This window comes from Staurois parvus, unplaced genomic scaffold (genome assembly GCF_062004578.1).
Source record: "Staurois parvus isolate SC_StPar_1 unplaced genomic scaffold, SC_StPar_1.0 ptg000101l, whole genome shotgun sequence".
Classification (NCBI taxonomy): domain Eukaryota; kingdom Metazoa; phylum Chordata; class Amphibia; order Anura; family Ranidae; genus Staurois; species Staurois parvus.
The window spans coordinates 3,181,622-3,209,502 of record NW_028317897.1 but is presented as its reverse complement, the minus strand read 5'-3'; the positions used below and the strand labels follow the sequence as shown (position 1 = coordinate 3,209,502).

At 43.7% G+C, this 27,881-nt stretch overlaps 2 protein-coding genes across 2 annotated transcripts in view; both read right to left on the bottom strand.

Annotated features, from left to right (window-relative positions):
• Window positions 1-9,045, bottom strand: part of LOC149467792 (periodic tryptophan protein 1 homolog) — an 88,132-nt gene extending 79,087 nt beyond the window's left edge. The window contains exons 1-2 of the mRNA XM_089671213.1: window positions 8,903-9,045; window positions 102-160 (exon numbers count right to left, since the gene is read on the bottom strand). Of these exons, the coding sequence (XP_089527339.1) occupies window positions 102-160; window positions 8,903-8,968 (125 nt within the window). The 5' untranslated portion in view covers window positions 8,969-9,045. The remainder of the gene's footprint in view (window positions 1-101; window positions 161-8,902) is intronic.
• Window positions 9,046-17,481: 8,436 nt separating this feature from the next.
• Window positions 17,482-27,381, bottom strand: LOC149467791 (L-lactate dehydrogenase A chain-like). Its single transcript, XM_089671212.1, has 8 exons — window positions 27,225-27,381; window positions 23,018-23,151; window positions 22,004-22,121; window positions 20,646-20,819; window positions 20,049-20,222; window positions 19,654-19,771; window positions 18,061-18,184; window positions 17,482-17,768 (listed from the first exon to the last, which is right to left on the bottom strand). The coding sequence occupies exons 2-8, from the start codon at window positions 23,144-23,146 to the stop codon at window positions 17,601-17,603; spliced, it is 1,005 nt and encodes a 334-aa protein (XP_089527338.1). The 5' UTR covers window positions 23,147-23,151; window positions 27,225-27,381; the 3' UTR covers window positions 17,482-17,600.
• Between the last annotated feature and the right edge of the window lie 500 nt (window positions 27,382-27,881).

Below are 27,881 nucleotides of genomic sequence, written 5' to 3'. Positions count from 1 at the left end.
CCTTCAGCCCATTAAACACTCTCTGGCGTAGCACACTTAAGGCACCGCTATTAGCCCAGGCCCTGTGCTCTATTCTGCCATCTTAGCAGTTTGTTACTTACTCCAACTGTTCTTTAGCTTCTGTTATAAGTTTATTAAGCTCCTCCTTACTCAGATGCACCTGCAGAAAACAAGCAAAAGACATCATTACAATGACATCACAGAACTGTGTCCAACCCACTCACTAAATTCTCATATACAGAGCTTAGACAAAAAATGGAAACTGTGAAAGTGACAACATATTTCATGTTGAAAGCAGAAGTGATGTAACATTGTTTTGCTTCCGTTGTGTGATGAGACACCTAGCTAACAAAAGTGACTGCAGAGCTCAATCTCAGTCTTCACAGGACTGAGATTGAGCTCTGCAGTCACTTTTGCAGCAGTTGTTTTCTTGTTGCAGGTCACAATCCTGCGCAATGTCCTTTTGTCTCTTTCAGTCAGTTGACCATGTGGACTGCACTTATGCTTCTCAGACGATGTTTTTCTGGAAACTGTATATGCCGTCATAACCTTTGATACTGTACCTCACGACATGGCAAAGAAATTGGCAACTTCTGCCTAGAGGCACCAGCTAAGCGGGCATCAGGACTTTGCCCTCTATGAAGCTCAGTAAGCTCTGACACGACTCTGTATTACTAGCAGTGCAGGCAGTGAATGACGAAAGTGAGGCTTCCCACCTTTTAGCTAGGTGTCTCATCACACAGTGAAAGCAAAAGAAAGTTACATCACTTTCGCTTTCAGCGCAAAATAGGTTGTCACTTTCACACCTGCAAATCACGTAGTGTTTCCACTTTTTTGTCTAACCTCTGTACGTGCTAACATACACTCACTGGCCAATTTGTTAGGTACACCTGTTCAATTGATTGGTAACACAAATTACTAATCAGCCAATCTCATGGTAGCAAGTCAATGCATTTAGGCATCTAGACGTCGTGAAAACAACTTACTGAAGTTCAAATTGAGCATCAGAATGGGGAAGAAAGGGGATTTAAGTGACTTTGAATGTGGCATGGTTGTTGGTGCCAGTTTCGCTGGTCTTAGTATTTAAAAAAAACTGCTGATCTACTGCGATTTTCACGCACAGCCATCTCTAAGGTTTACAGAGAATGATCCAAAAAAGAGAAAATATCCAGTGAGCAGCAGTTGTGTGGACGAAAATGCCTTGTTGATGTCAGAGGAAAACGGGCAGACTGGTTTGTGATGATAGAAAGGCAACAGTAACTCATGTCAATATGGACCAAAATCTCTGAGGAATGTTTCCAACACCTTGTTGAATCTATGCCACGAAGAATTAAGGCAGTTGTGACAGCAAAAAGGGGTCCAAGCCGGTACTAGCAAGGTGTACCTAGTAAAGTGGCCGGCGAGTGTATATAAATAATCCCAGGCTGCTGCACTCCTCCTTTCAAAGCTTACATTCTTTATTTCATAGAAAACTCTATCCTTTAAAGTAATAATCCAAAGTTTGCCTTCAGCTGAGGGAGGACACTTTTATGAAATCTAGAATGTAAGCTTTGAAAGAGAGTGCAGCAGCCCTGGAATATTATTTATATATGATGGATTGTTGGGGTCAGTCTTGCTGCATGCACCCAAGTGAAAATCATAAAGCAGCTCACCTGTTTGGATATTGAAAAAAACATTATATATATTTATATTACATACACATTAGAATAGTGAGCCTGCTACAAAGATTATTGCTCGGGCTCTTCCTGTTATAGGGTGACAACACTGTCCCTTGTTTCTGTATTCACAATTGTATTTGTGTTTCTGTATTGTCACCCTGTCCCATGACCTTCAAACAAAAGGTCCTTTTAACCACTTGCAGCAGTACAATGTGGGAGGGCAGCAGCTACAGGCAGAGCAACATACACAGCGGGGTGCTGTGCAACCACTTGGGCACACAGAGCCCCGCTGTGTTACTGCAGCTAGTGTACCCCCCGCGACAGCGGATCCCCGTAATCGGGACCAATGATCATGTGATCGCATGGCCTGTTACAAATCAATCTGATTCATAACCACTTTGCTTCCCTTCCCGGTAAGCTGTGATTAGCCCACAGCTCTCACATGGTACATGAGCCAACTACAGCACTCTGTACCATGTGATTAGCTGTAACCAATCATAGATGACTAGTGTTTTGAACTGTTATGAACCTAACCCATTCATGACAGTTCAAAGCAAGCACTGCAAAACAGGTGTGATGATCTTTATTGCACCTGCAATGCAAAGTGAAAGAAAAAAAAATGGTAATCACCCCCCCTAGAGTAGTACATTGTTACTATGGCAACACAGAACTACTCTGATGAAATTTTTATTTATTTATATTTTTTAATAGTAAAAATAAATTACATAAGAAGGTTTATTTTCTATTTCCGGGTGTGCTGACCCCCCCCCCCCCCCCCATAGGTCTAGGGAGAGAAGAGAAGACACCACACTGAGTAAAAGCACTACATCTTACATACACGTTAAATTACCACATTTAATCCTTTGACTGCCCCTATTAACCCTTTGATCACCCCTGTCACCCAGCTAGTGCCATTAGTACAGTGTCACTAGACTTTTTTTACTGATCACTGTACTACTGCCACTAGCGACATCAGATAGTGTCAGAGTCAGTTAGCGCCCATCCCAGCCAGGGTCAGCTAGCGTTAGATTGCCCGCACACTATATGTTGCTGATCACCGCCATTACTTGTATAGTGTTTGTCTGCATCGATATATTGATCTTGAACAGAACTATATTAGTGCCCCCTTAGTATAGTGTCCCCAAAAACGCAGTGTTAGCAGGAACAGCCCTGTTAGCTGCCAGCACTAGCGCTTAGCCCCACTGTGTTTCACTGAAGATTTGTATCAATTGATTGTGGACCAAAGCAATTTATACGCGCAATAATACATCACCACCCACCCAAATTCAGCTCTTGCCAGACGCACGGTTTCTGAATTTAAAACTTTTTTGGGCTTAACCCTCAACATGGGCATAACAAAAAAAGAATTAATTGTGTTCATATTGGTCCAGAGACCCGATTCATCATATGCCCATGTTCTCTGTTGCCATGGCCAGGCATAGATATGAGACGACAATGCGCTTTCAGTGATAACACTCTCAAGAAAAAAAAAAAACATTTCATATATGCCCAACAAGGACCAGCAATGTACTGATACTTCACTGGATTTCGAGTGGTTATACCAAGATGATGCCTGCAGCTACAGGCATCATCCTGGTATCGTTTTTTTAGCTGGTGGTCAGCTTTCATATAAAAGCAGTCCTAGCGGCTTTTGCAAGCAGCGGGAAGGGACGTTTCCCCATTTCCCCACCAATACACACCATGCCTCTTATTAAATTCCTTGGGGTGTCTGCTTTTCAAAAAGGTTGTCATTTGGGGAAGGGGGGGGGGGTTACACTATCTTGGCATTTTAGGGCCACCGAAACTGATAGGTAGAGAGGAAGTGACATGAGAAAATATGAACGTCTAAAGGTGGTCATTGGATTTTGGGAGCCTGTATGTGACTAGGCTGCCAAAAACTTTCACATGTGGCATCCCCATACTCGGGAGAGGTAGCATAATGTGTTTTGCGGTGTTATTTCACATATATCCATAGCATGTGTGAGCAATATATCATTTAAGTGACAGCTTTGTGTAAAAAAAAAAAAAACATTTGTCATTTACCAAAAATATGGGGCAAAAAATAAAATCTTCCATGGACTCACCATGCCACTCAGCAAAATCCTTGGGGTGTCTACTTTCCAAAAAGTGGTCATTTGGTGGAGGGGGAATTGTACTACCCTGGCATTTTAGCACCTCAAGAAATGTGGTAGGGGGGTCAGAAAGTAAAAGGTGCGTGAATTCCAATATATATATATATATATATATATATATATATATATATATATACACACACACACATATATATATATATATATATATATATATATATATATACTGTATACACACACACACACACCATAGTTTAGTTTGTAGAGGCTAGAACTTTCACATAAACCAATTAATATACACGTAATGGAAGAAGAAAAGGAACACACATTTGTTTTCTCGTATTCTCTCCACTTGCACTCCAAGCATACCACGAATAAAACAAGCAGACACACCCTCATGACATCACCAATTCCCTAGTATTTTTTCCCTAGTCCCTGTGTACGGACCGCTCATGCTAATACATTTCCACTCATTAGGTGAAGCTACATAGATAACTGAAAAATTTGTGTCAACCCTGCAATAAAGGGTAAGCATGGTATTGTGATGTTTTCAGGAAGTTATGTACAGCACCATGCCAACCCCTCCTACTAGCCATGAACTGCCTGCACTGCATAAAGAAGCACAGTGACCCAGTGGTTATATTACTGGATCTAAAATAACATGTTATGAGAACAAAAAGGTATTTTATTAAAAATGTCATTAGCATGTTGATGAGGGGGAAAAAAAAGAGGAAAAGGGAAGGCAAGATAGAAGCAGAATAAATTTCACCATTAACAGATCTGGGAAATATAACTGCACCACTTAAAATAGCATTAAATCCCACACCAAAAATGTAATATGGTGCAGCTTACCAATCCTTAGGTGTGGGGGCTGCATTAGTTTTCTTTTTTTTCCCCTCTGTTTTCACCTGGTGATCTAGTCAACAACACACCTCCGCTATTAGACTCCATGTAAGCTCAAGAAATGTCAGATAAAAAACCCTGGTAATAGCGTTTTTTAGTAGCACTTTGGAGTGTTTAGGAGCATTAGCGTTTTACAGTACATGTAAAAAAAAAGCTGTTAGTAGCATTTTAGGAGCATTCAGCGTTTGTTTTTTTCTGCTGGAAAAATGCACCAAAAGACTCTACAAAATGTTTTTTTTCTGCTCCTAGACACTGAAGCTCAAAAAATGCTACTAGCCCGAAATAGTGTGCATGGACTGATAGGATAAAACTTTGATTTTCTAAGAGCAGAAAACAAAATGCTGATAACCACTTCTAGTAACTTAAAAAAAAAAAACTGCTAGTGTGCATTACAAAATTAGGGAAGACTGTGCAGTTACAATACAATTCAATACAGGAGGAGTCAAAGGGCTCTGCTTGTTAGCGCTTACAATCTAAAAAGGGGAGTGTCAAGTGATACAAAGGGTAATAACTGTGGGGGATGAGCTGATGGAGAAAGTGGAGATACAGTTGTTGAGTGGAAGTGGGATAGGCTTCTCTGAAGAGAAAGGTTCCAGGGATCACCTAAAAGTGGAGAAAGAAGGAGATAGTCGGACAGATTGGGATAGGGAGTTCCATAGGATTGGAAAGGCTTGGGAGAAGTCCTGGAGGTGATAATGGGAGGTGGTGACAAGGGAAACAGAGAGCAGGAGATCTTGCGATGAACGAAGAGAATGATTAGGCCGGTATTTTGAGACTGGGGTAATAGTGACGTAGCTGGGGGCTGAGTTTCAGATGGCTTTGTAAGTTATGGTTAGTATTCTGAATTTGTTGGGTGAGTAGCAGCCAATGGAGGGATTGGCAGAGAGGGGTAGCAGACACTGAGTCTGGGTTCACACTGATGCAGTGCGGAATTCGCAGCGGTTTCTGTGCAAATTCCGCACTGCATCATAGTCGCACCCTGTTCATACAAATCGCTGCGGGTGTGTATGTTAACACCCCGAAATTGGTCCACAAAAAAGGGTCCTGCACCTTTTTGGTGCAGATACGGTGCGATTTGAGCCATACAAAATGTATGGCTCAAATCGCACCACACAGAATTCGCATGTGATTTGCACAGGAATGTGGTGCGGTTCCTGTGAGAATCACATGCAATATGCCGCACCGCACAAGTGTGAACCCAGGCTAAGCAGTTGGTAAGGTGGATGAGCCTGGCAGCAATATTCATGATGGACTGGAGGGGGGATAGCCTATGTAAAGGTAAGCCAATGAGGAAGGAGTTGCAGTAGTCAAGGTGAGAAATAACCAGGGAGTGAATTATTAGCTTTGTGCTGTCATTGGCTAGGAAGGGGTGTATTTTGGAGATGTTGCGGAGGGTGAAATGACAAGCTCTGGAAAGTGACTGGATGAGCAGGCCGATAGGAACGTTCAGAGTCCAGGGTACACTAACAAACTGAAACCAAACTCAAGCTAACACTGCATTTACAGCAACAGGATTTCTCTTCTAGAGTAAAGGTTTTACATAAATAAAAGCTGATCACTGTAAGAACCCTGTCAGTGGTAAATGGTTTGCCTCAACACTATTAACAGATACATTTCCAAGAGAGCTTGTCCTTTTGAAAAACAGATTAAAAAAAATGAAGCTAAGGTCGTCATCACACCTAAGAATTGGTAAGCTGCAATATACAGGTGTACCACGGATTACAAACGCCTTGGTTAACTAGTTGCCGACCGCAGATAGCCAAATGACGGCTGCACTGCGGCCGGCCAGTTCTGGGTGGACGTCATATGACGTCCTCCCAGAACGCGCTCTCCTGCGCGCCCCAGGGGGCGCGCACCCGGCGATCTCCATGATCGCTGTGTCCTACGGACACAGCTGATCACGTGATGTGGTAAACATGATGTGGTAAAAGGCCAATCACAGCGGCCTTTTACCACGTGATCAGCAGTGTCCAATGACACGCTGATCACAGGGAAATGCAAGTGCCGGTTCTCGGCTGCACTTTCCTCACGCTGTCACATCGTGAGGAAAGTACTGCCGAGAACCGGCAGTTGTCAGAGCGGGGATCGGCACCGATCATCAGGGCACTGATGATCAGTGCCCTGAGATCGGTGCCCAGCAGTGCCACCCACAAGCTCCGCCCACCTGTGCCCAGCAGTGCGCCCACTAGCTCCGCCCACCTGTGCCCAGCAGATCACCCACCTGTGCCCAGCAGTGCACCCACCTGTGCCACTCTGCAGTGTCACACACCTGTGCCCAGAAGTGCCACCCACCTGTGCCCACCAGTGCCACCCACCTGTGCCCACCAGTGCTGCCCACCAGTGCCACCCACCAGTGCAGCCCAGCAGTGCTGCCAGTCAGTGCCACCAGTCAGTGCCCAGTGGTTGTGCCAGTCAGTGCCCAGCAGTGATGCCAGTCAGTGCCATCTATCAGTACCCATCATCAGTGCCGCCTATCAGTGCTGCATATTAGTGCCGCCTATCCGTGACACCTCATTTGTGCTGCCTATCAGTGCCGCCTATCCGTGCCACCTCATTAGTACTGCCTATCAGTGCCCTTTAGTGCTGCCTATCAGTGCCCATCAGTGCTGCCTCATCAACGCACATCAGTGAAGGAGAAAAATTACCTGTTTGAAAAATTTTATAATAGAAACAAAGAAACTTTTTTTTTTTTCAAATTTTTTGCACTTTTTTATTTATAACGCAAAAACTAAAGTGCCCAGTGGCGATTAAATACCACCAAAAGAAAGCTCTATTTGTGAGCAAAAAATGATCAAAATTTCATATGGGTACAATGTTGCATGACCGCGCAATTGTCAATCAAAATGCGGCAGCGCTGAAAGCTGAAAATTGGCCTGGTAAATAAGGGGGTATAAGTGCCTGGTAGGCAAGTGGTTAACAAATGAAAATCCATTGAAAATAATGCCTCGGTTTACGAACTTTTTTTTAGCAATAAGAAGTGTATGTCGGCGCCGATTTTTAAATGCAATTGCCGGCTTTTATTTTTTTCTTCACTATAGCTCACAGAATTAGCTGTCACTTTCACTGGAGTTAATGGAAACTTTGTTTCTTTTAACTCAGGGAAATAAACTAAAAGGAAATGTTCTTTTTGGAGGGGGGGAGTGACAGCTGAATCTCTGTGTTATAGTGAAGAAAAAAAAGCAGTAATTACATTTAAAAACCAGCACCATAATAGAACAACGTTGTGGGGTCCCCCTTCCATTCATACCAAGCCCTTTGGGTCTGGTATGAGTTTTGAGGGGAACCCCCACGCCAAGTTTAAAAAAAAAAAAAAAAACATTGTGATTGACATTGGATCTACTACGGAGACATTCTTTTAGTTGTTTCTTTTAACAAAGGACTTGTCAAAGACCATGTCCTGTCTTTTTTCACACTACATTTTTTGTTTTTTTGAGAGTGAGTAGCGGGACCATGTACCTCATACTCATTCACATAGGGAGGGCCGAGATCTGGGGGCCCCCTTGTTAAAGGGGCTTCCAGATTCCAATAAGCCCCCTACCCGCAGACCCCCACAACCACCAGCCAGGGTTGAGGGGAAGAGGCCCTTTTCCCCCATCAACATAGGGACAAGGTGCTTTTGGGCGGGGAGCCCCCCAGCCCCCCCATGTTGAGGGCATGTGGCATGGTATGGTACAGAAGGGGGGGCGCTTGCTCATCTCACCCCCCCCTTTCCTGACCTGCTGGGCTGCATGATCGGATAAAGGTCTGGTACGGATTTTGGGGGGGACCCCACGCCATTTTTTTTTTAATTTTGGCATGGGAGTGCCCATCAAAATCCATAACAGACCCAAAGGGCTTGGTATGGATGGGAGGGGGGAGCCCACATAATTTTTTTAATTAATTTTTCAATTAATTTTAGTAGTGAGAACACATGGTTCTCACTACTAAAATACCAAATTACTTGATAAATTAACTCATGCAGTATTTTAGTAGCGTTTACTTTTTTCTGACCTCCGGAACAGATTCATTTTCAATGCATTCCTATGGGAAACGGCATTTTGGTTTATGAATATTTCCACTATACGAAAAGTCCCACAGAACGAACTAAATTCGTAAACCGAGGTATGCCTGTAACACATGTTTGCTCTTCGGTTTAAAACCACTTTCAATAATTCTGTCTTGGCCCAAAAGTTTCCTGTGGTCCGGCAAGACAATCCAGACACAATGGGATCAGATCTGGTATATGGAAATGAGTAATTCTGAAAATCCCACCTTATCGGGCACCTCCTTGGCTATCCCCCGCTGTACCCAGGACACACAGGTGATCTGACAGCTCATGGTGTACACCGGGCACCGATCACACACACTTCCGCCTCACAATGGCAGCCCCCTGTCGTCACACGTGGGTTCCTGTGTGATGCGGCTTCCGATCACATGACCAGAGAGGTGGGGGCGTGTCTGTGCGCTGCTTCTGCTGTACTGTGTGTGAGGTGTGATGTCCGCTCCTCTCCTCAGAGACTGTGCCGTCTGTGTGTGGGATGGAGCCGGCCTCCCTGTTGCAGCACAGCAGCCCGTTCCTCCTCTCCTAGCCTGCCATAGAAACCTTCTGCATTGTGGTTGCAGTGACTGTTATGGGTCTCTTTTCCTCCACAATAAAAAGCACATTGTGTACTAGTAGTGTGTGGCTGAACAGGGACGTCCTGCTCGTCCGTATATCTGCTGGAACTCTCACTGTGGTGTCAGCTATGGTGCAGACCTGCCCACACCAGTCTGTGTTTCCCTATCGCCCTGTCATAGCAGTGTTTTCTCAGAGCCTCATGTAATGTATATTCAGTCATGGACTCACCTGAAGCATGTCCTCAGTCTCCAACAATTCCTATATAGCATGTTCATAATCTGATTATCTCTTGTATCATGTATGCAGTCTCTGACCAGTTCCTATACTATATTTGCAGTCTCTGACTATCTCCCGTGGTAGGTCTGTAGTCTCTGATCATCTCTTGTATTATGTCTGCAGCCTCTGACCATCTCCTGTACCACGTTCAGTCTCTGACCATCTTCCGTACCATGCTCACAGTCTCTGACCATCTCCCGTACCATGCTCACAGTCTCTGACCATCTCCCGTACCATGCTCACAGTCTCTGACCATCTCCCGTACCACGCTCACAGTCTCTGACCATCTCCCGTACCACGCTCACAGTCTCTGACCATCTTCCGTACCACGTTCGCAGTCTGACCATCTCCCGTACCACGCTCACAGTCTCTGACCATCTTCCGTACCACGCTCACAGTCTCTGACCATCTTCCGTACCACGTTCGCAGTCTGACCATCTCCCGTACCACGCTCACAGTCTCTGACCATCTTCCGTACCACGTTCGCAGTCTGACCATCTCCCGTACCACGCTCACAGTCTCTGACCATCTTCCGTACCACGTTCGCAGTCTGACCATCTTCCGTACCACGTTCGCAGTCTGACCATCTCCCGTACCACGCTCACAGTCTCTGACCATCTCCCGTACCACGCTCACAGTCTCTGACCATCTTCCATACCACGTTCGCAGTCTCTGACCATCTCCCGTACCACGTTCGCAGTCTCTGACCATCTACCATACCATGTTCGCAGTCTCTGATCATCTCCAGTAGTAGGTCTGCAGTCTCTGATCATCTCTTGTATTATGTCTGCAGCCTCTGACCATCTCCTGTACCATGTTCACAGTCTCTGACCGTCTCCTGTACCATGTTCACAGTCTCTGACCGTCTCCTGTACCATGTTCACAGTCTCTGACCATCTCCTGTACCATGTTCACAGTCTCCGACCGTCTCCTGTACCATGTTCACAGTCTCTGACCGTCTCCTGTACCATGCTCACAGTCTCTGACCGTCTCCTGAACCATGTTCACAGTCTCTGACCGTCTCCTGTACCATGTTCACAGTCTCTGGCCATTTCCCGTACCATGTTCGCAGTCTCTGATCATCTCTTGTACCATGTTTGCAGTCTCTGACCATATCCTGTATCATGTCTGCAGTTTCTGAACACCTCCTGTACCATGTCTGCAGTCTCTGACCATCTCTTGTATCATGTCTGCAGTTTCTGACCAACTTCTGTACCATGTCTGCAGTCTCTCACCATCTTTAGTACTATGTCTACAGTCTCTGACCACCTTCTGTGCCATGTCTACAGTCTGACCATCTCCTGTTACATGTTTGCAGTCTTTGACCATCTCTTGTATCATATCTTTAGTCTCACTATCTCTTGTATCATGTCTGCAGTCTCTCACCATCTTGTGTACCATGTCTGCAGTCTCTCACCATCTACTGTACCATGTCCAAAGTCTCTGACCATCTCCTGTACCATGTTCACAGTCTGACTATCTCCTGTTCCATGTTTGCAGTCTTTGACCATCTCTTGTATCATATCTTCAGTCTCACTATCTCTTGTATCATGTCTGCAGTCTCTCACCATCTTCTGTACCATGTCTGCAGTCTCTGACCATCTCTTGTATCATGCCCGCAGTCTCTGACAACCTTTTGTACCATGTCTGCAGTCTCTGACCATCTCTCATACCATGTTCACAGTTTCTGACCACCTCCTGTGTCATGTCTGCAGTCTCTCACCATCTCCTGTATCATGTCTGCAGTCTCTCACCATCTCCTCTATCATGGCTGCAGTCTCTCACCATCTCCTCTATCATGGCTGCAGTCTCTCACCATCTCCTGTATTATGGCTGCAGTCTCTGACCATCTTCTGTATCATGTCTGCAGTCTCTGACCATCTTCTCTATCATGTCTGCAGTCCCTGACCATCTTCTGTACCATGTCTGCAGTCTCTCACCATCTCCTGTATCATGTCTGCAGTCTCTCACCATCTTCTGTACCATGTCTGCAGTCTCTCACCATCTCCTGTATCATGGCTGCAGTCTCTCACCATCTCCTGTATCATGGCTGCAGTCTCCTACTATCTCCTGTACCATTAGTACAAATGGCAACAGCCCCGACCTATAACTGGCCTTTGCAGCAAGGAGCATATGGAAGGGTGACGCATGTCAACTTACCAGCGAACCCGCAACCAACCGAATCATCCTAACAGTTCACGTTGAAAACAGGATTCATTTGCACACATTTTCAAATCCATGCGTAAGCTGCAGAGCCACTTCACGGCACCCTGGTATCTGCAGTTCCTAACACTATAAATTATGAGAGCCTCCATAGCATTTCAGTTGGTTGCAGGCAAGTTGGTAAGTTAGGCTGGGAATTTGCCTCTGGTGTTTGATATATGTCACCCTTCCATGTGTTCCTTGCAGCAAAGGCCAGTTCTAGGTTGGGGCAGTTGCCGTTGGTTCTGTTGATATATTGGTGAGGGGCGCCCTGGACACCTTAGCTGCCATTGTGCTGTATGCTGGGTGTCCAGTGCCTTTAAGGAGGGGTGGGCTTCTTCCAGGCTTACCTGCCCTCAATCTATCCATTGTTATACATGTGCTTCTGCTATGGATGCTCTCAAAATTTAGTTAGGAACTACAGATACTGGGGTGTCGGGAAGAGGCTCTGCGGCTTATGAATGTATTAGCAAATGTGCGCAAACTAAAGCCATGTTTTTAACGTTAACTGTTAGGCAGGATAATTTGGTTGATTGCAGGCTGGTTGGTAAGTTGGGCTGGAATTTTTTGCTGTTTGACATGCACCACCCTTTCATGTGCTTGTTGCCACAAAGGCCAGTTATAGGTTGTGGAAATTGCCATTTGTTCTGTTGATATAGTGGTGAGGGGTGCACTGGACATCTTAGCTGTCATTGTGCTGTATGCTGGGTTTCCAGTACACCCCTGTGCCTTTTTAGATGGGGTGGGCTCCATCCTGGCTTACCTTCCCTCAGTCTATCCATTATCTCTTGTTTCAGGCCTGCAGTCTCTGACGAGCTCTTGCATCATTTATTTTATTTATTACAGGTACTTATACAGCTGCATCAATTTATGTAGTGCTATACATATTATTATTATTATACAGTATTTATATAGTGCCAAAAGGTTTGCTCAGCGCTGTACATTATAGTGGGGACAGTACATGAGACAATACAATAACAAGACAAAACACGAGGGGTTCGAGGGCCCTGCTCTTTCGAGCTTACAATCTTATACATTAACATTAGTCCTTGCCCTCAAGGAGCTTACAATCCAAGGTCCTTAACTCATATTCATCCAATTTACCTACCAGCATATCTTTTTAGTGTGGGAAGAAACCAAAGTTTACAGAGGAAACCCACGCAGGCACAGGGAGAACATGCAAACTCCAGGCAGGAAATTCTGTGGTTGGGATTCAGACTGATGACCCTAGTGCTGCTAGTAGGTATTATGTCTGCTGACTTTAACCCATATCCTGTATCATTTATTATAAGCACATATGTAGTGCTACCATTTATGCAGCACTTTACGTAGATATTATACATTAACAGCAGTCCCTGCCTTCCAGGAGCTTACAATCTAGGGTCCCTAGCTCACATTCATACACATAGTAGGGCAATTTAGACAAGAACCAGATTAACCTACCAGCATGTTTTTGGAGTGTGGTAGGAAACCCAAACAATTGAGTACTGTCCATGATACTTTTTTTATTTGCACTAACAAGCAATTTTAAGGACAAGCTTTTGGGGAGTGTCCCCTTCTTCAGGACAAAGCAGTACTGATTACAAAGGGTTAGAAGAGATGTTTTGGAGTTGGAATAAAAAAAAAAAAAGGAAAACAGAGATAAGATAAGACACAGCAAAAGCAAAGTCTGGGGAGGGGGGAGACAACACTCACAGAGGCAGTGATGCTTGAGGTGATAGTCATAAAACTGTTGGATAATAATTGAGCAATCCCATGTCCAAATTAAGGCCCTTATCTCTTGTGTCAAATAGAATTATCATTCTTAGTTCAAAAGTTTATCTTTCCTGAATGGATTTGAAATTTCCTTTAAGAACTAAAATATTGAGGTCTCCCAAAGTGTGGTCTGGTTGTGCGAAATGGTGTCCCACAGGTGTGCAAAAGTCATCTTCTTTATGTTCCTTGATGGTATGTCTGTGCAAATTCATCCTTGTTTGCAACTTCTGTCCTGTTTCGCCAACATAGGATCCTTTGTTACATTTTCTGCACTGGATAAGGTACACAACATTACTGGAGGTGCAGCTGTATGATCTGGAGATATTGAAGATCCCTTTCGAGTGTCTGACACTTTTTGATGGATTGATTTGGTTGCACAGCTTGCAGCGTTTCTTATTGCAGGGTTTGCTTCCATTATTTGTGGCATCATAATCAGAAGGAAGTTTCCTACTGATTAGTTTATTTCTGAGGTTGGGGGGTTGTCTGAAGGCCAGTTTTGGGGGTTGCTGGAATATTTCTTTCAGAGTTCCATCCTCTGTTATGATGGGTTGTAAATCTTTGATTATTTTTCTTATTCCCTCTAGTGCTGGGTTGTATGTAGTTACTAGAGGTACACGGTTGTTTGTTTTTTTTCTCTTTGTACTGAAGTAGATTTTCTCTTTGGGTTCTCAAGGCTGTGTTTATGCTGGTGTTGATAGTTTTGTCCTTGTAACCTTTCTTATGGAAGACGTCTGCTAGTGTCCTGAGATGTTTATCTCTGTCTCTTGGGTCAGAACATATTTGGTGGTATCTAATGGCCTGTGTATGATGGCACGTTTCCTGTGTTGGGGGTGGAAGCTAGAACTGTGGAGGTAGTTGCATCTGTCAGTGGGTTTCCTGTATATTGAGGTGTGAAGCGTATCATCCCTGATGTATACTGCGGTGTCTAGGAAGTTGCCATGTGTGTTTGAGTATTCCATTTTTCGTTTGATTGATGAAAAGTGTTGATCAATGAGTAAAATTGTTTTAGGTATTCTTCACCTTCTGTCCATATGATGAAAATATCAATATAGCGATAGTATCTGTATGGTTTTTGTTCCATGCTGTTCAGGAATTTTTCCTCCAGGTCAGCCATAAATAAAATGGCATATTGGGGTTCCATTTTACTTCCCATCGCAGTACCCATACATTGAAGATAGATGTCTTTATTGAGGGCAAAGTAGTTGTGTGTAAGTATGAATTCAATGAGTGTGTAACATCCTCAGCAGTGTATTTATGGTTTGGTGAGGATGATAAGGATCTGTGACATACAGCTAATCCATCCTTGTGAGGGATATTACATCCATAGTCACTAGAAGTGTGTTAGATGGTAATTGCTGTATGTTGATGATCTTGTTCAGAAAGTCAGTTGTGTCTTGCAGAAGCTAGCTGTATTCTTGACTAATGGTTTTAAAATTTCTTCTACAAAGTCTGAGATTTGTTCGGTGAGTGTACTACACAAATAAATATATGTTCAGTGCCCCATCTAGCACACTGGAGTCATCCACCAATGTGTATCACTGCCATTCTGAGGAGCGTGGGACCTGGCCTGCATTCCCAAGAGTGGAAGTAGCCCATGAACCAGAAGTTCCTGCCCCTATGCATTTAATCACATCCAGGATGTGATCAGGAGGCATGTTGGTACTTTGTTTTTCATGTGCAGAAAGCTGAATCAGTGATGGAGCCAGGTGGGTAGAGCCATGTTTTTCTTTAAACTTGACAGCTAGCTTGTTATGAAAAAGAATTTCTCCTTTAATGTCCTTCCTTGGTCTTTAAGGCCAGATGGTACTGGGCAGTGGTCTCTTTAGTGGAGAAGATGACCATAGCAGTCAAAGTTCCTAGATCTCTGTTAAGTTTATTAACAATGTCCAATAGTACATCAACTAATGTGCAGTGGATGGAAGTCCCATGGCCACAACTAAAATTTCAGTTTACAATTATAATTGTAGTAAAAGTGGGAGAAGATGCATTATATTGCCAAATGTACTGGGACGCCTGCCTTTCACACATTAACTTTAATGGCATCCCAGTCTTAGCCCATAGGGTTCATTATTGAGTTGGCCCACCCTTTGCAGCTTCAACTCTTCTGGGAAGGCTGTCCACGGGAATGTTTGACCATTCTTCGAGAAGAGCAATTATAAGGTCAGTCAATGATATCGGACAAGGCCTGGTGTGCAGTCTGCTTTAAAATCCCCCCCCCAAAAAAAAAAAAAAGTGGTGTTCCATCGGGTTGAGGTCAGGACTCCGCAGGCCAGTCAAGTTCCTCCACCCCAAACTCACTCATCCTTGTGTCTTTACAAACCTTGCTTTGTGCACTGGTGTCAGTCATATTGGAACAAGAAGGGGACATCCCCAAACAAACAGTTCCCACAATTTGGGAGCATGGAATTGTCCAAAATGTCTTGGTATGCTGATGCCTTCACTGGAATTAAGGGACACCCCATAATCCCCCCCAACCAAACATTACATGATGCAGTCAGGCAAGTACAGTTCTGGCAATTGTCAAACCCAGATGTGTCCATTGGATGGCCTGACAGAAGTGGATTCATCACTCGAGTCCAGTGGTGACATGTTCTACATCACTGCATCCAATGTTTTGCATTGCATAAACCTTAGATGCAGCAGCTCTGCCATAGAAACGTATTCCATGAACTCTACACACTGTAGTGCTAATCTGAAGGCCACTGTCAGGAATGGACTTGCCAGTAATGGTGGGACTCACTGCCTTGTTGGCTGCAGTACCAGGACTGGCCAGCGGGTGCTCTCAGCAATCAGACTCAACCCTGCAGTCAGCCAAACGCCTGAAGCTGATTACAGAGGTGTATGTAAGGGATGGCCAGACCTGCAGTCTGGGCCTTTGTGTGTTTTTCCATGGGCCCCTGTATCTTGTTACCTGCGTTCCTGTTCCTGTGACTGATTTGTTGCCGACCCTGCCTGATCCGGACCTCTGCTGACTTCTCCTGTTTGATCCCTGGCTTGTGACCCCGACCATTCTCTGCCTGACCCCCTGTACCTACCTGCCCGTTAGTTGCTGTACCCGGCTCGTGACCTGACTACTCTCTGCCTGCCCGATTGTTATTGACCCGGCCTGCCTGACTATGCTTGCATCGTATGTATTGTTATCTGTGGGTGGTTTGGTTAGTTTGCACTGTGTTATGTTTCAGTATTGCACTGCGTTTGTTAGTATTAATAAATTATATTGTTTATAACATATTTGAAGCCTGCGTTTCCCTGCATCAGTTCACATACCTCTGGTCATACCTGGAGCTCTGACAGCCACACAAATTTGGCAGGTCTTTAGCCACTGACTCTGCAGACAGTTGGTGACTGTGCTTTAGCATGTGCTGATCCGCTCTGTCATTTTATGTGGCCTACCACTTTGTTGCTATTCTCAGCTACTTCCACTGTTATAAATACCACTAATAGTTGGCCATGGAATATTCAGCAGTAATGAAGGGTCACAGATGGACTTATTGCACAGGTGGCAACCTATCACAGTACCACACTTGAATTCACCAAGCTCATGAGAACAACCCATTCTTTCACAAATGTTTGTAGAATCAGGGCACATGCCTAGATGCTTGATTTTATACACCTGTGGCCATGGAGGCAATTGGAACACCAGAATCTAATGATTTGGAGGGGTTTCCCAATACTTCTGCCAATGTAGTGTATATATTGGTACTGGACTTAACAGTGCCATCTTATTTGATAGCATTTTGGTACCAATGCTTAGCCAGTGAATCAAAAACACCAAATGAGATACAGAATGACCAGTTACAATCAGGAGAAGGAGGAGAAGAAGAAACCCCCACACAGGAGTACAAAGGTTTGTTAAAATACAAAACTAGATTCTGGTGACAGCTGGGTGAAGTTATTCAAGGTTCTCATTAAGCTGGATTAGTTCTATTAATACAAGTGGCCATGTTGTGACACTAATGTGCTTTGCCAATTTGTAATGAGATTCAAGCACACCAAGCAGTTCAGTTCCATCAGATTTTATTCTGACAACTATTGTTACTCTATAAACCTGTGTACATAAACCTAAGATTCTTGGAAAGGCAAAGTGTGTGTGGACAGTAATGACATTTTGCTAGGACTTCAGAGGTCTTTGAGATCTTTCTGGATGTTCCACAGAGTCTCTGCGCTTTTCTGCAGCTGAGCCTTCTCGTCATCTGTCAGTTTCTGGTTCACAACTTGAACTAGACCTTGTGAATTCAGGACACATGGGAGACTCAGAAACACTTCATTCTCAATGCCATAAAAGCCCTGAAAAGGAGATGAAAGCCAGGTTAATAACCTACCCACAAATCCCCTTGATACGAAAAAGAATTGAGAGTTCTGTATTGTGTGCATGTTACTTTCCAGTAAGAAATTTAATGACTACCCCCCACCAATCCCATATAGCAGCAGTTTACTATGTGCCAGTTAATTGATACAGCATTGAGATAGTGAGCCATCACCTGCATCACAAGTAGACAGATTACAGCCAAGGATGTGATCAAAATGGTTACAATTTTCCAAGATTGATCACTAAAGTTTGACACCACATTTTGCTTACCTTTACCATGGTTGAAACAGGATGGACTTTGCTCAGGTTCTTGAGAATGGACTCTGCCAGGTCAGCCACGCTCATGCCAATAGCCCAGTTGGTGTATCCCTTTAGTCTGATCACATCATAAGCACTACAATGACAGAATTAAACCTTAGAGGATGCAAGAGTATCTTGCTCTTCTCCCCCACCCCTTCAAAAACAGGATCATTTTTGGCATGATTTTAACCAAGAGGTTTAATCAGAATTGCTGTGAAGACTGCAAGAAGAGATTTCTTGGCTGTTGTGCCAGCACAAGGTCTTTTGGACAACAGTCTCAATCATAAGATGGTGGTACTACTGAAGTAGTATCAATGCAGCCTCAAGCAATATTGTGCTGTATTGAGGCCGCTAGAGGTCCGTTTTGTTTTTTTTAACATGCCAAGTGCCACAACACTTACTAAATCAGGGCAAAAAAAAAAAAAAAAATTTAAATCAGTTTAGCAGTATTGCATGTGCGGAAACTGCAAGTGGGGCCCCCCCAAACATTTTTAGCAGAGATCCCAGAGAAGGAAATGGTGATTCTTGCAATTTTTTTTTATGTCGCATGGTATTTGCATAGCAGTTTTTCAAACAATTTTGGGGAGAAAAAAAAAAACCCCCACACACTATACCCAGGTTTTTGTAAACTAGGACATTGGTAAAATTGCGTATGGTTGTGGAATGTTGACAAACTACAGTCCTTAACCTTTATAGCAGACACTTTAAAATGTGTAACACGTTACAGAGGTCTAGTGCTGGCATTATCGCTGTTGTAATGTTCATGGCAATACCTCACATGCATGCGTGACTTTTATGTGGTCACTTGTGTGTGCGCACAGAGGGATGGGGCGCTATAAGTTTATACTACACTGTCCCTATAGGGTTTTTCACCATAAACTGCAGTTGGCAACTGAATATACCAACATTCTTAAATAAGGGAAAAAAAAATAATTTTAGGGCTGTCACAAGGACAGGAAAAACAGGCCATTGAGCTGTGGCTTACCACCCCAAACACATGCTGTGGTGTTGGCATTCAGGGCCTCTAATCTTTCTGTTGAGGTGCAACTTTTGGGCAAAGCTTCAAAAAAAAAAAAAAAAAAAAAAAAAACAAAAACACACAAACACAAACAAAAAACACAAAACAAAACGAAGGACTAGTAGGACTCAGTATTGCCTGTAGTACTGATCTCCTCCCCCTCTCGTACTGGTGATCTGATGGTTGGTAGAATATTCACAAAGCAGCATAACGACAGGTTCACAATGCACAAATACTGAATGGATGAAGCAAGATTTATGCAGCGCAGATTCCCCTTCAGCAATCAGCACTGTAGCTGCAACAGTGCAGCTATATGGCTATGAGGCTGTAAGCACATTCACATGCCAGCAGTGCACGACCATTAAGTTGTGCTCAACTCTGCTATGTGTTCCTTAACAGATTATTTTCAGGATAGGTGTACTTTGAAAAGTGTACCAGAGCTCAAAAGTAATCTACCATCAATGGAAAAGCCCCACAAACACTCCCCTACTTCAAAATACACATTTTCCTTACCAGTGCAGATCTCGGAATTCAGGAAGACTTACCTGGCAACCACCTCTTTGTGGACGTTTTTCCAGTTCTCTGGATCCTTGTCAGTTCCAATAGCAGGATTGAGTGACTGAAGGGTGACTCCGGCAACATTTACTCCACTCCAAATGGGAACTGTTAAAAGTTGAAACATTAAGGAAATTGCCACAATGTTAGAGTGCATGATGTCTTCCCTTTAGCTTGGTTTTTACTGCCCTCACCCTCCCTTTACCCATTATGTAGCAAGCTACCCTTATCTGAGCTACTGTGCTTACATGCCAAATCCGCAAGAGGACCTGCCCCTAATATAGCATCATTGTCTAACAGAAGTTGCTTGGTCTGTATTGCTTCAGGCTTCACATTGCTATGACTGGACCCAATATGTTAGGTAAATCAGCATTTTGACACTTACCACTGGAATCCCCATGTTCACCCAAAACGTAGCCATGGCAGCTTGAAGTGTTGATATCAAGTTTCTGGGAAATCATGTAGCGAAACCTTGCAGAGTCCAAGTTAGTTCCACTTCCAATGACTTTGTTCTGTGGCAAGCCACTTAGCTTCCATGTTACATATGTCATGATATCAACTACAAGAGGGGGGGAAAAAAAAAAAAAAAAAAAAAATTGGTTCAAGTGATCAGCTTACAACTTGTAAGTCACCAGTGAGTTTAAAACTGAACAGTCAACTACCAGTGTGCTGCCACCCCCCCAAAAAAAAAAAAAATTCCCCCAGGGACTCGCCCAATATTTTTACTTCTACACATGCAATAGAACAGGAATGCAACACCATGTGCCATCCTTTTCTGCATAGTGCTAGTGCAGAATGCAATTAGCACCGCTACTCAAATATATGCTGCTTTCTTGAAAGTAAAGTACAACTAAAGTAGCAAAGAAAGTAGCATTTTGTAATTATCACACAAGTGCTCAAACAAACCTGCCATTCAATTTTACCACATTTTGCCCAATACAAGATAGAACTGTACACTGTATTTATGGCAACATCCATTTACCTGGATTGGATACCACAAGGATTGTGGCATCAGGGCTGTATTTCACCACCTGAGGGATAATGAACTTGAAGACATTGACATTTCTCTGTACAAGGTTCAGACGGCTCTCTCCCTCCTGTTGACGGACTCCACCAGTGACCACAACAAGTTTAGAGTCAGCTGTTACTGAGTAGTCTGCAGACAGAAACAGGAAGTGAGACCAATTTTAATCTTCACAGCTCTACCAGTTGATAATGGTTCCTCCAACAAGCAGTATTGCACTTTATTATGGTCTTAGCATACTCGAGTTATTGGCCTAGAGTAGAGCAGCTTCTCTTGTATAGGATTTCAGCAAAGTCATGAGTATTTTGGAATCCCACATTATGGTGGAAACAGTCAAGTTACATGTATGCAAGTGTACCACAAAATATTCTAAGATGTGAGTTACTACCTCTTTCTATTAAATACCTTCATAGTACACAGTTAGAGGCGCGGTGTTTCTTCACAGACCCCCAGACTGGGCTGACTGTTTGAACTGCTGTGCCTATCGGGGAATGGAAACCAAGACCAAAGTCACTCAGAAGACAGACCATGCATGTCTTTGATGGGGTGAGACTCAGGATACTCCAAAAAGGAACTAGCAGAAATTCTACAGAGAAGCTGTCTGCTCTTTTGAGGGTGTAACCACCATTGCAGGAACCCCTCTGGAGTATAGTTCAGAGTCAAGTTAATGAGCGCTCCCAGAGGTGGCAAGGAAAGTCTCTGGGATCCTTAAGGCTAGCATTTCCAGTGCCCTGGTACTGGAATGCCCCTGTAGTATTGCTAAAGGATCTGATCAATTTATCCGCTGTTGTGGATAGAGGGAAAAAGATGACATGTGAAGAGCAGCCACAGCTAGTAACAAAACCTAGGAGGGAGACTTCAATATAAAGTACTCTACATAGATTGAACTAAACATTTTGCACATGCGTGTTAGCTTGTCAGCCAGCTGTCCTGTTGGTGCTGAGCAGTATAGCTGGAGAAGGTAAAGAACGTCACATAATTTATTAACAGTTTAGAATAGGGGGTGTACTAATGGGCTTTTTTTGGCCTATCCTGGTGGTTGCAACAGTTTGTCCTCTGTTTTCACCTGGTGATTTTAACACTTCCAGTCTTAGGGTAACATCACTGCATAGATTCTATGGAGGAGCAGCAGCATTGTAACCCCAGGCCAAATACTTCTGATCTTAAGCTACAGAACATCTTCTCTTCATAGCCTAGGGGGGTAGGTATACTGTAGTATAGATAAACTATTTTTTGTAACGAGACAAAAATATGGCAAACGAACAAGTATTGAACACTCTAAAGTGGTTACAAGAAGTCTTTGGTGAAAAACCTACCTTTGTTTGCTACAATTGTTGGAGTTTTAAGAAACAGGCTTCCATGTTGCAAGTCCAGCTTCTCTCCCTCCAGTTTATCTTCCAAGATATCAACCAAGGCAAGCACATCAGCCAGTTCCTAATCAAGATTCAGGTTTAATCCACTGGTCTCACATTGTCAATGACAAACTTAAAAAGGCACTGGAGAAAAATTTACCAATACTTGAGCAAACAGAATCTGGAGCATCTCTGCATGACAACCATCCAGCTTTTCTTTTTAGAGCTTAACTGAACAAGCTGAAGATAAAAACATTTGTTACTATGCAGAGCTGTGCCAGGTTTTAGCAAGTCCTTTAAAAATATCAGATCATAGGCACTTGATGCTGCCTCTTCCAGCATGAAGCAGGGTTAGAATCTGCACATTTTGCAGGGTCTACCACTGAGGGAAGGGTGCAGTTCCATCATATGTAATGACATTTTAAGGTAGGATTCACAGGGACAAACACTGTACCTGGTTTTTTTTAATCACTCTTAAGCCAACAAATGTTTGCTGCTCAGGTCTGTACATATTAGCATTGTGCTTCACACTGCTGCACGTTTACCACAGTATATCATGCTGACAGGCAGTGCGGTTTGCAAGACGCAACCACTGTAGTAGAACCATGCAGCAACTGTGTGCCAGCTGGTTGCACCATGGGTTTGTCTTGCAAAACCTGCACATAGGCAGAATCCCCTGCAAAATTGAAGCAAAGCCTTATTGTAGGTTTTTTTTTTTTTGTTTTTTTTTTTTAAAACACATGCATGTTAAAATGTGCAGGGCCTCCAACAAAGCAGTTCTACACAGGATCCAGTTGGAGTGCCGTTAGACCAGTTTCCACTACAGTCTACAAAACCCTGAATGTACGTCAGCATCCAAGGAATTCAGCAGCCTAGCAACAGTTAAAGCTCTGCAAAGTCCGATATGGCTAGATGAAGGTCACTTCTCTGTAGGACACAAACATGTTTGACAATAGCTGAGCTATGTTTAGCACGTACCTTCAGAAGGACACTGACTGCACAGGCCATGCCAACTTGGCCAACTCCTACAATTGTTACTTTGTTTTTGGGAGTACTTTTCTTCTCTTTTGCAACGCAAGAAAGGAGTTTCTCTTGTACATTTGCCATGGTGACTAAGAAAAAAAAATAAAAATAGTAAGGTACATAGACAAATAAGATTCAATGTGGTTGATTTTACTAAAAACACAGATAACTGCACTTTGCAAAGTGCAGATGTGCTCCACAATTGCTCCAGAGCTTCTGCTCATTTAACATCCAATCATGTGCAAGCTAACACTTTATTTCCTTGCACGCGATTGGGCACTCTTTGTAGAGTGGACCTTTACCTCCTTTACCAAGGTCTGGAGCAACTGCACTTGCAGAGTGCAACTGTACAGTATTTGCCTTTAGAAATAAACCCCAATGAGACCTAAAAACCGGACACTCGGCTTCAGGTTTTTAGCTCAGAAGTATTAGCCAATGTGAATAATATGTGCAAGCCCTTTCAGAGCACAACCCCAGACAAGCAAGACTTTTTTGCTAGTTTGGGGAAAGGATAAATGATTTTTATGGTCTCCAACTGAGGGCTTTTCTGCTGACACCTGGGACATGAAATGGAAGTGCCCCCAAGAAAGCAGTAGTACATATTCCAATGCTATAGAGACAGATTTAAAAACCACACTAGTTTAGGTATAAAATATGCCTTTTATATGCAAAAAAAAAAAAACCCACTAAAAAGTATATTTGAAACTGGGATCACCTACTAAACTGTTTCCAGAAGGGGTAACAGTCTTTACAGGTCATCACCTGCATTTTATTTATTGGACCATCATTTCTCCAATGGTGATGTCCTTGTAAGCAAGGTCCTGAAAAAACTTCAGGCAAGAGTGTTTTCCCAAGTGCAGAAGAAAATTAAACCCATTTTCTCCAGTTGACTATCCCAGTATAAAAGACTTCACCATTTAATATCGGTGACAAATCTCAACTCAAAAGTAGGGGGGGGGGCAGGGTCTTTTAAAATGTGCCTGTATCTCAAGTTCATTAATGGCACCACCACACTGAAGACCAGTGCATTCTGCCATGCTGGACACACAGCACACTGCCATCACCTTGTAGCTGAGATTTTAGAAAAGGTGCAGGGACTGTGCAAATGAAATGTAGCCACAGGGAAACTAGTGTGAACTTTGCCTCAGTCTTGCTGCCTCCCCTCCTTATGAGGCAATAATGCAGAATAGAGAACCTGTTTGTTTAAAGCCACTAACACTTTGGCCCATTTACATGCTGCATTACCATGCATTAAGGCAGGCCATTCATTTTTAAAGGGAGCATAAGTGCTGTTGACTTGAGCACTGCGAAGTGTGCACACAACTGCTGAGACCTGGACTGTGCTGCATTGAGCAGCAGGCCAGCTCCCCAGTGTACCCAACAACATGGGGCATTTTAACCTCTAGCCAAGGCCCTCCATAGAAAGATTCTTTGCAGTCGGCTTCTATTGACACACAGACTTGGCCCCCCACCTCCTTATCACAGTCTTCCAACAGCAGGAGCCAATAACTCCTGCTGCCTCAAAACCAGTGAGACCAGAGAAATGGGGGAGAAGAGCTGAAGACGGGGCACAGCACTTGATTGAATGCGGGTAGAATGATGCCTAAACATTTTAGACTAATGCAAACACATTAAAGTACTTGTAAAGGCTCAAGGTTTATTTTAACTTTTGTGCATTCTATGCATGAAGGTAAAAAGCCCTTCTATGTGCAGGGCCCAGGGCCTCCCCCCCCCCCCTTCCCTATACTTACCTGAGCCCCACTGTGATCCAGCAATTGGCACAGGGGTCTCCCCCTCCCCATTGGCTCAGGCAACAGCAGGAGCCATTGGCTCCATCCTGAGGAGGCGGGGCTGAGCCACAGCTGTGTGAGCAAGCCGCTTGGAGGGAGGAGCTATGAGTGCCGGCAGGGAACTGGAGATGAGGATTGGTGCTGCTCTGTGCAAAACCACTGCACAGAGCAAGTTTTAGAGAAAAAAAAAAAAAGCCTTTAATATCACTTTAGGCTTTAAGACGTCATACACTAAATTTGTTTAACATTTGTATGAAAATTCTTCCAGTACAATAATTTGCCAAAATGTTATTCAAAAGTGCTTAAACAAATTGTTACAAATGGATATCTTGAATGAAAGAGTCACCATTAGAAATGTTCTGGTCACCTTTAATGAACATACTAGCATACAGTCAGTTTGAGCCTAGGTGCACACTACAGCGGTGTGGTAAATCCCATGTCACTGCATACAAAATCGCATGTGATTTGTACAGGAATGCAGTGCAGTTATTGGAGGAAAAAAAAAAAAAAATCATATGCGATTTGTATGCAGTGTGATTAGAGCCACACATTTTGTATGTCTATTCGCACCGCACCAAAAACATGCAGGACCTCTTTTTGGTCTGTACTAGAATCGAATCATAGGTATTCACACCTATGCAATCCAATTCTGTACATAGCACTGTGTTTTACAGTCCGATGTCAGGATGTTAACACACCCACAGTGGTTCGTATGAACGGGGTGCGATTGTGATGCGGTGAATTCACACTGAAAACGCTGCAAATTCCACACCGCTTCAGTGTGAACCAGGTCTAAGTTGCAGAACAGCAGTCAGCCTAGATCAGTGGTTGTCAACATTGATGGCCACAAGTGCAACCTCTGACACCAGTGAACCACGAAGTATACAGTGAATGTAATGCAATAGAAAGCTACAGGAGAGGTCAGCAGGCATGCTAAAGAGTGGATCAGACTGGTCATATCTGATGAGACCAGAGACAGTTATGAGACTGCTGGACATCACTGTTACAGCTCTGTCTGTGCTTGGTGCAGCAACCCCCCTTAAATTGGTGCACCACATTTAAACCTTTAAAAGGTCTTAAAAAAAAAAGTTAATAAATAAAATTCCAACCACCACATCACCCTGCGTCTAGGGGCTGAAGGGTGTCTAGATATTAATCGAGAGAGATCCTCTTTCCCTAAACTAAGACCGTGAAGTGCCTCCGAGTTACTAACTAGAAGTCCAATTTCCTGTATAGTAAAAACTTCCATGTCCGTTACGAAATACTTGTTTTAGAACTGGCTGCTCCGTCATCCTCATCTCCTTTTACAAAGAGCAGATGTATACAGAGGTTTTACAGAGCGGCGGCCATTATGGCTGTACTTGCTAGCACATACTGATGAATCATAACCACCCCCCTCATCTGACGCTCGAGATGAAAGAACCCCCTATAGATCCTATAGGGACCACATGTTGCCTGCAGCACTTTTGCTTGCATTTGTAGTTGAAGTTGGAAGCAGAACACCTGGCTGTATTGAACAACTAATCCTACACAACTATGTATGGACAGCGATACAGCAAGACTTAGATTTGTGTACAGGCTGTATAATGTTAAGGGTGGCCATATGCTACAATATTGACCAAAACCATGCCATTCTATTTGTATGGGAGTCAGGTAGGCCCTTACACTAGATTAAAGGACATTGTACAATCAGATTGTCTAGTGTATGGTCAGCCTAATAGTTGGTCACTTTTAGCGATTGTAGACTCAGGAAACAGTAAAATAACTGACAGCAGGGATCTTTGAGTCAGTAAAAAGATGAATTTAAGGATTCTAGAATCCAGAAGAGAATGGAAATCTGGCAGCAAGGACCTGTGTGTCAATGGAGAACATCAGCAATTCCTTCATACGTAGAAATGGTCGTCAAGCGGGGCCTTTAAATGCAGGCGTGGAGATCTGGCAAGCCTCCAACTCTCGTCCTACACAGGCCTGCACAGGATTCCATTGTCAAGACGAGGAAAGCCATTTAAAAATGCAAAACGTTACACAAGAAAACGACCAACATAAAAAGAACAGAAAGACGGTTTAACGAAGGAGCCCAATACAGAATACTACAGTCATATCTATAAATTAGAGTCGAGATCAGAAACGTCAGCAATGAAAGAATCATTGGAGCTGCAGCCAAGTCTTAGGAGATGCCAGGGTATCATAGGACAGGGAGCACTGCCAGGACACTGGTCCTCCAACAAAGACAGACGTGGAACCAAGCAAGGCTGTGCCCTGATGATGCTACCGGAGGGACACAAAGCATTGATTTAACCCCTACACTGCTGACAGGAGAAAGACAACAAAAGCCTGCACAGAGCAGAACACAAAGAGCAGCATATACATACATGATCTAAGGCTGGAGGGAGATGTCAATGTGGCTTCGGCTTCCTTCTGAATGAGCTAGAGGAGTGGCTAGAGCCTTGGTTTAGGTCTGTAGCTGTGACTACATCATTACATGGCAGACACACCCCATCACCTCACTCAATCCCCTCCAAGGACAGAGCTGCAAGGGTATCCTAGGCCCAGCCCTTCTGCTCACATACTTCCTAGCCTAAAAAATGTCAAGGCCACACAGGAGCCCCATTGTCACGGCTGCACACCTCAGAAAGCCAATACATACATATATGGCCATCTTTATTGTTCCTGTGTGCTGACAGACAGAAGACATAAACTGCTTACAGATAAGGAACTCGTTCTGCTAGCTCCTGTTAACCCATTCTGTGCCACAGACTTCAGAAAATATTTCTAGGCTTTTTTTTTACATATTCGCAGACAACTAAGATTTTATATTTACTACACACCTCTTTTTGCCAATGTGAGGGCTTCATTGGGGGGGAAAAAAAAAAAAAAAAAAAAAGTGCATTTTCCTGAAAGTGCATACTGCATATTTGGGGCTCTTGCACACAGGCACCCTGAGCATTTGCAATGCAAGTTCAATATTTTTGCCATAAGGCAAGACCAGACGCTGCACACAGCCACCCAGACATGAATATCTGTGCACA

Excerpts from the sequence above, each read along its gene's own strand:
- LOC149467791 (XM_089671212.1), bottom strand. The coding sequence starts at position 23,146 with ATGGCAAATGTACAAGAGAAACTCCTTTCTTGCGTTGCAAAAGAGAAG. Across the intron at positions 18,185-19,653 it reads CACAAAGAGGTGGTTGCCAG|TGCTTATGATGTGATCAGAC; the intron begins GTAAGTCTTCCT and ends CTGTCATTGTAG. Across the intron at positions 17,769-18,060 it reads CTGTTTCAACCATGGTAAAG|GGCTTTTATGGCATTGAGAA; the intron begins GTAAGCAAAATG and ends TCTCCTTTTCAG.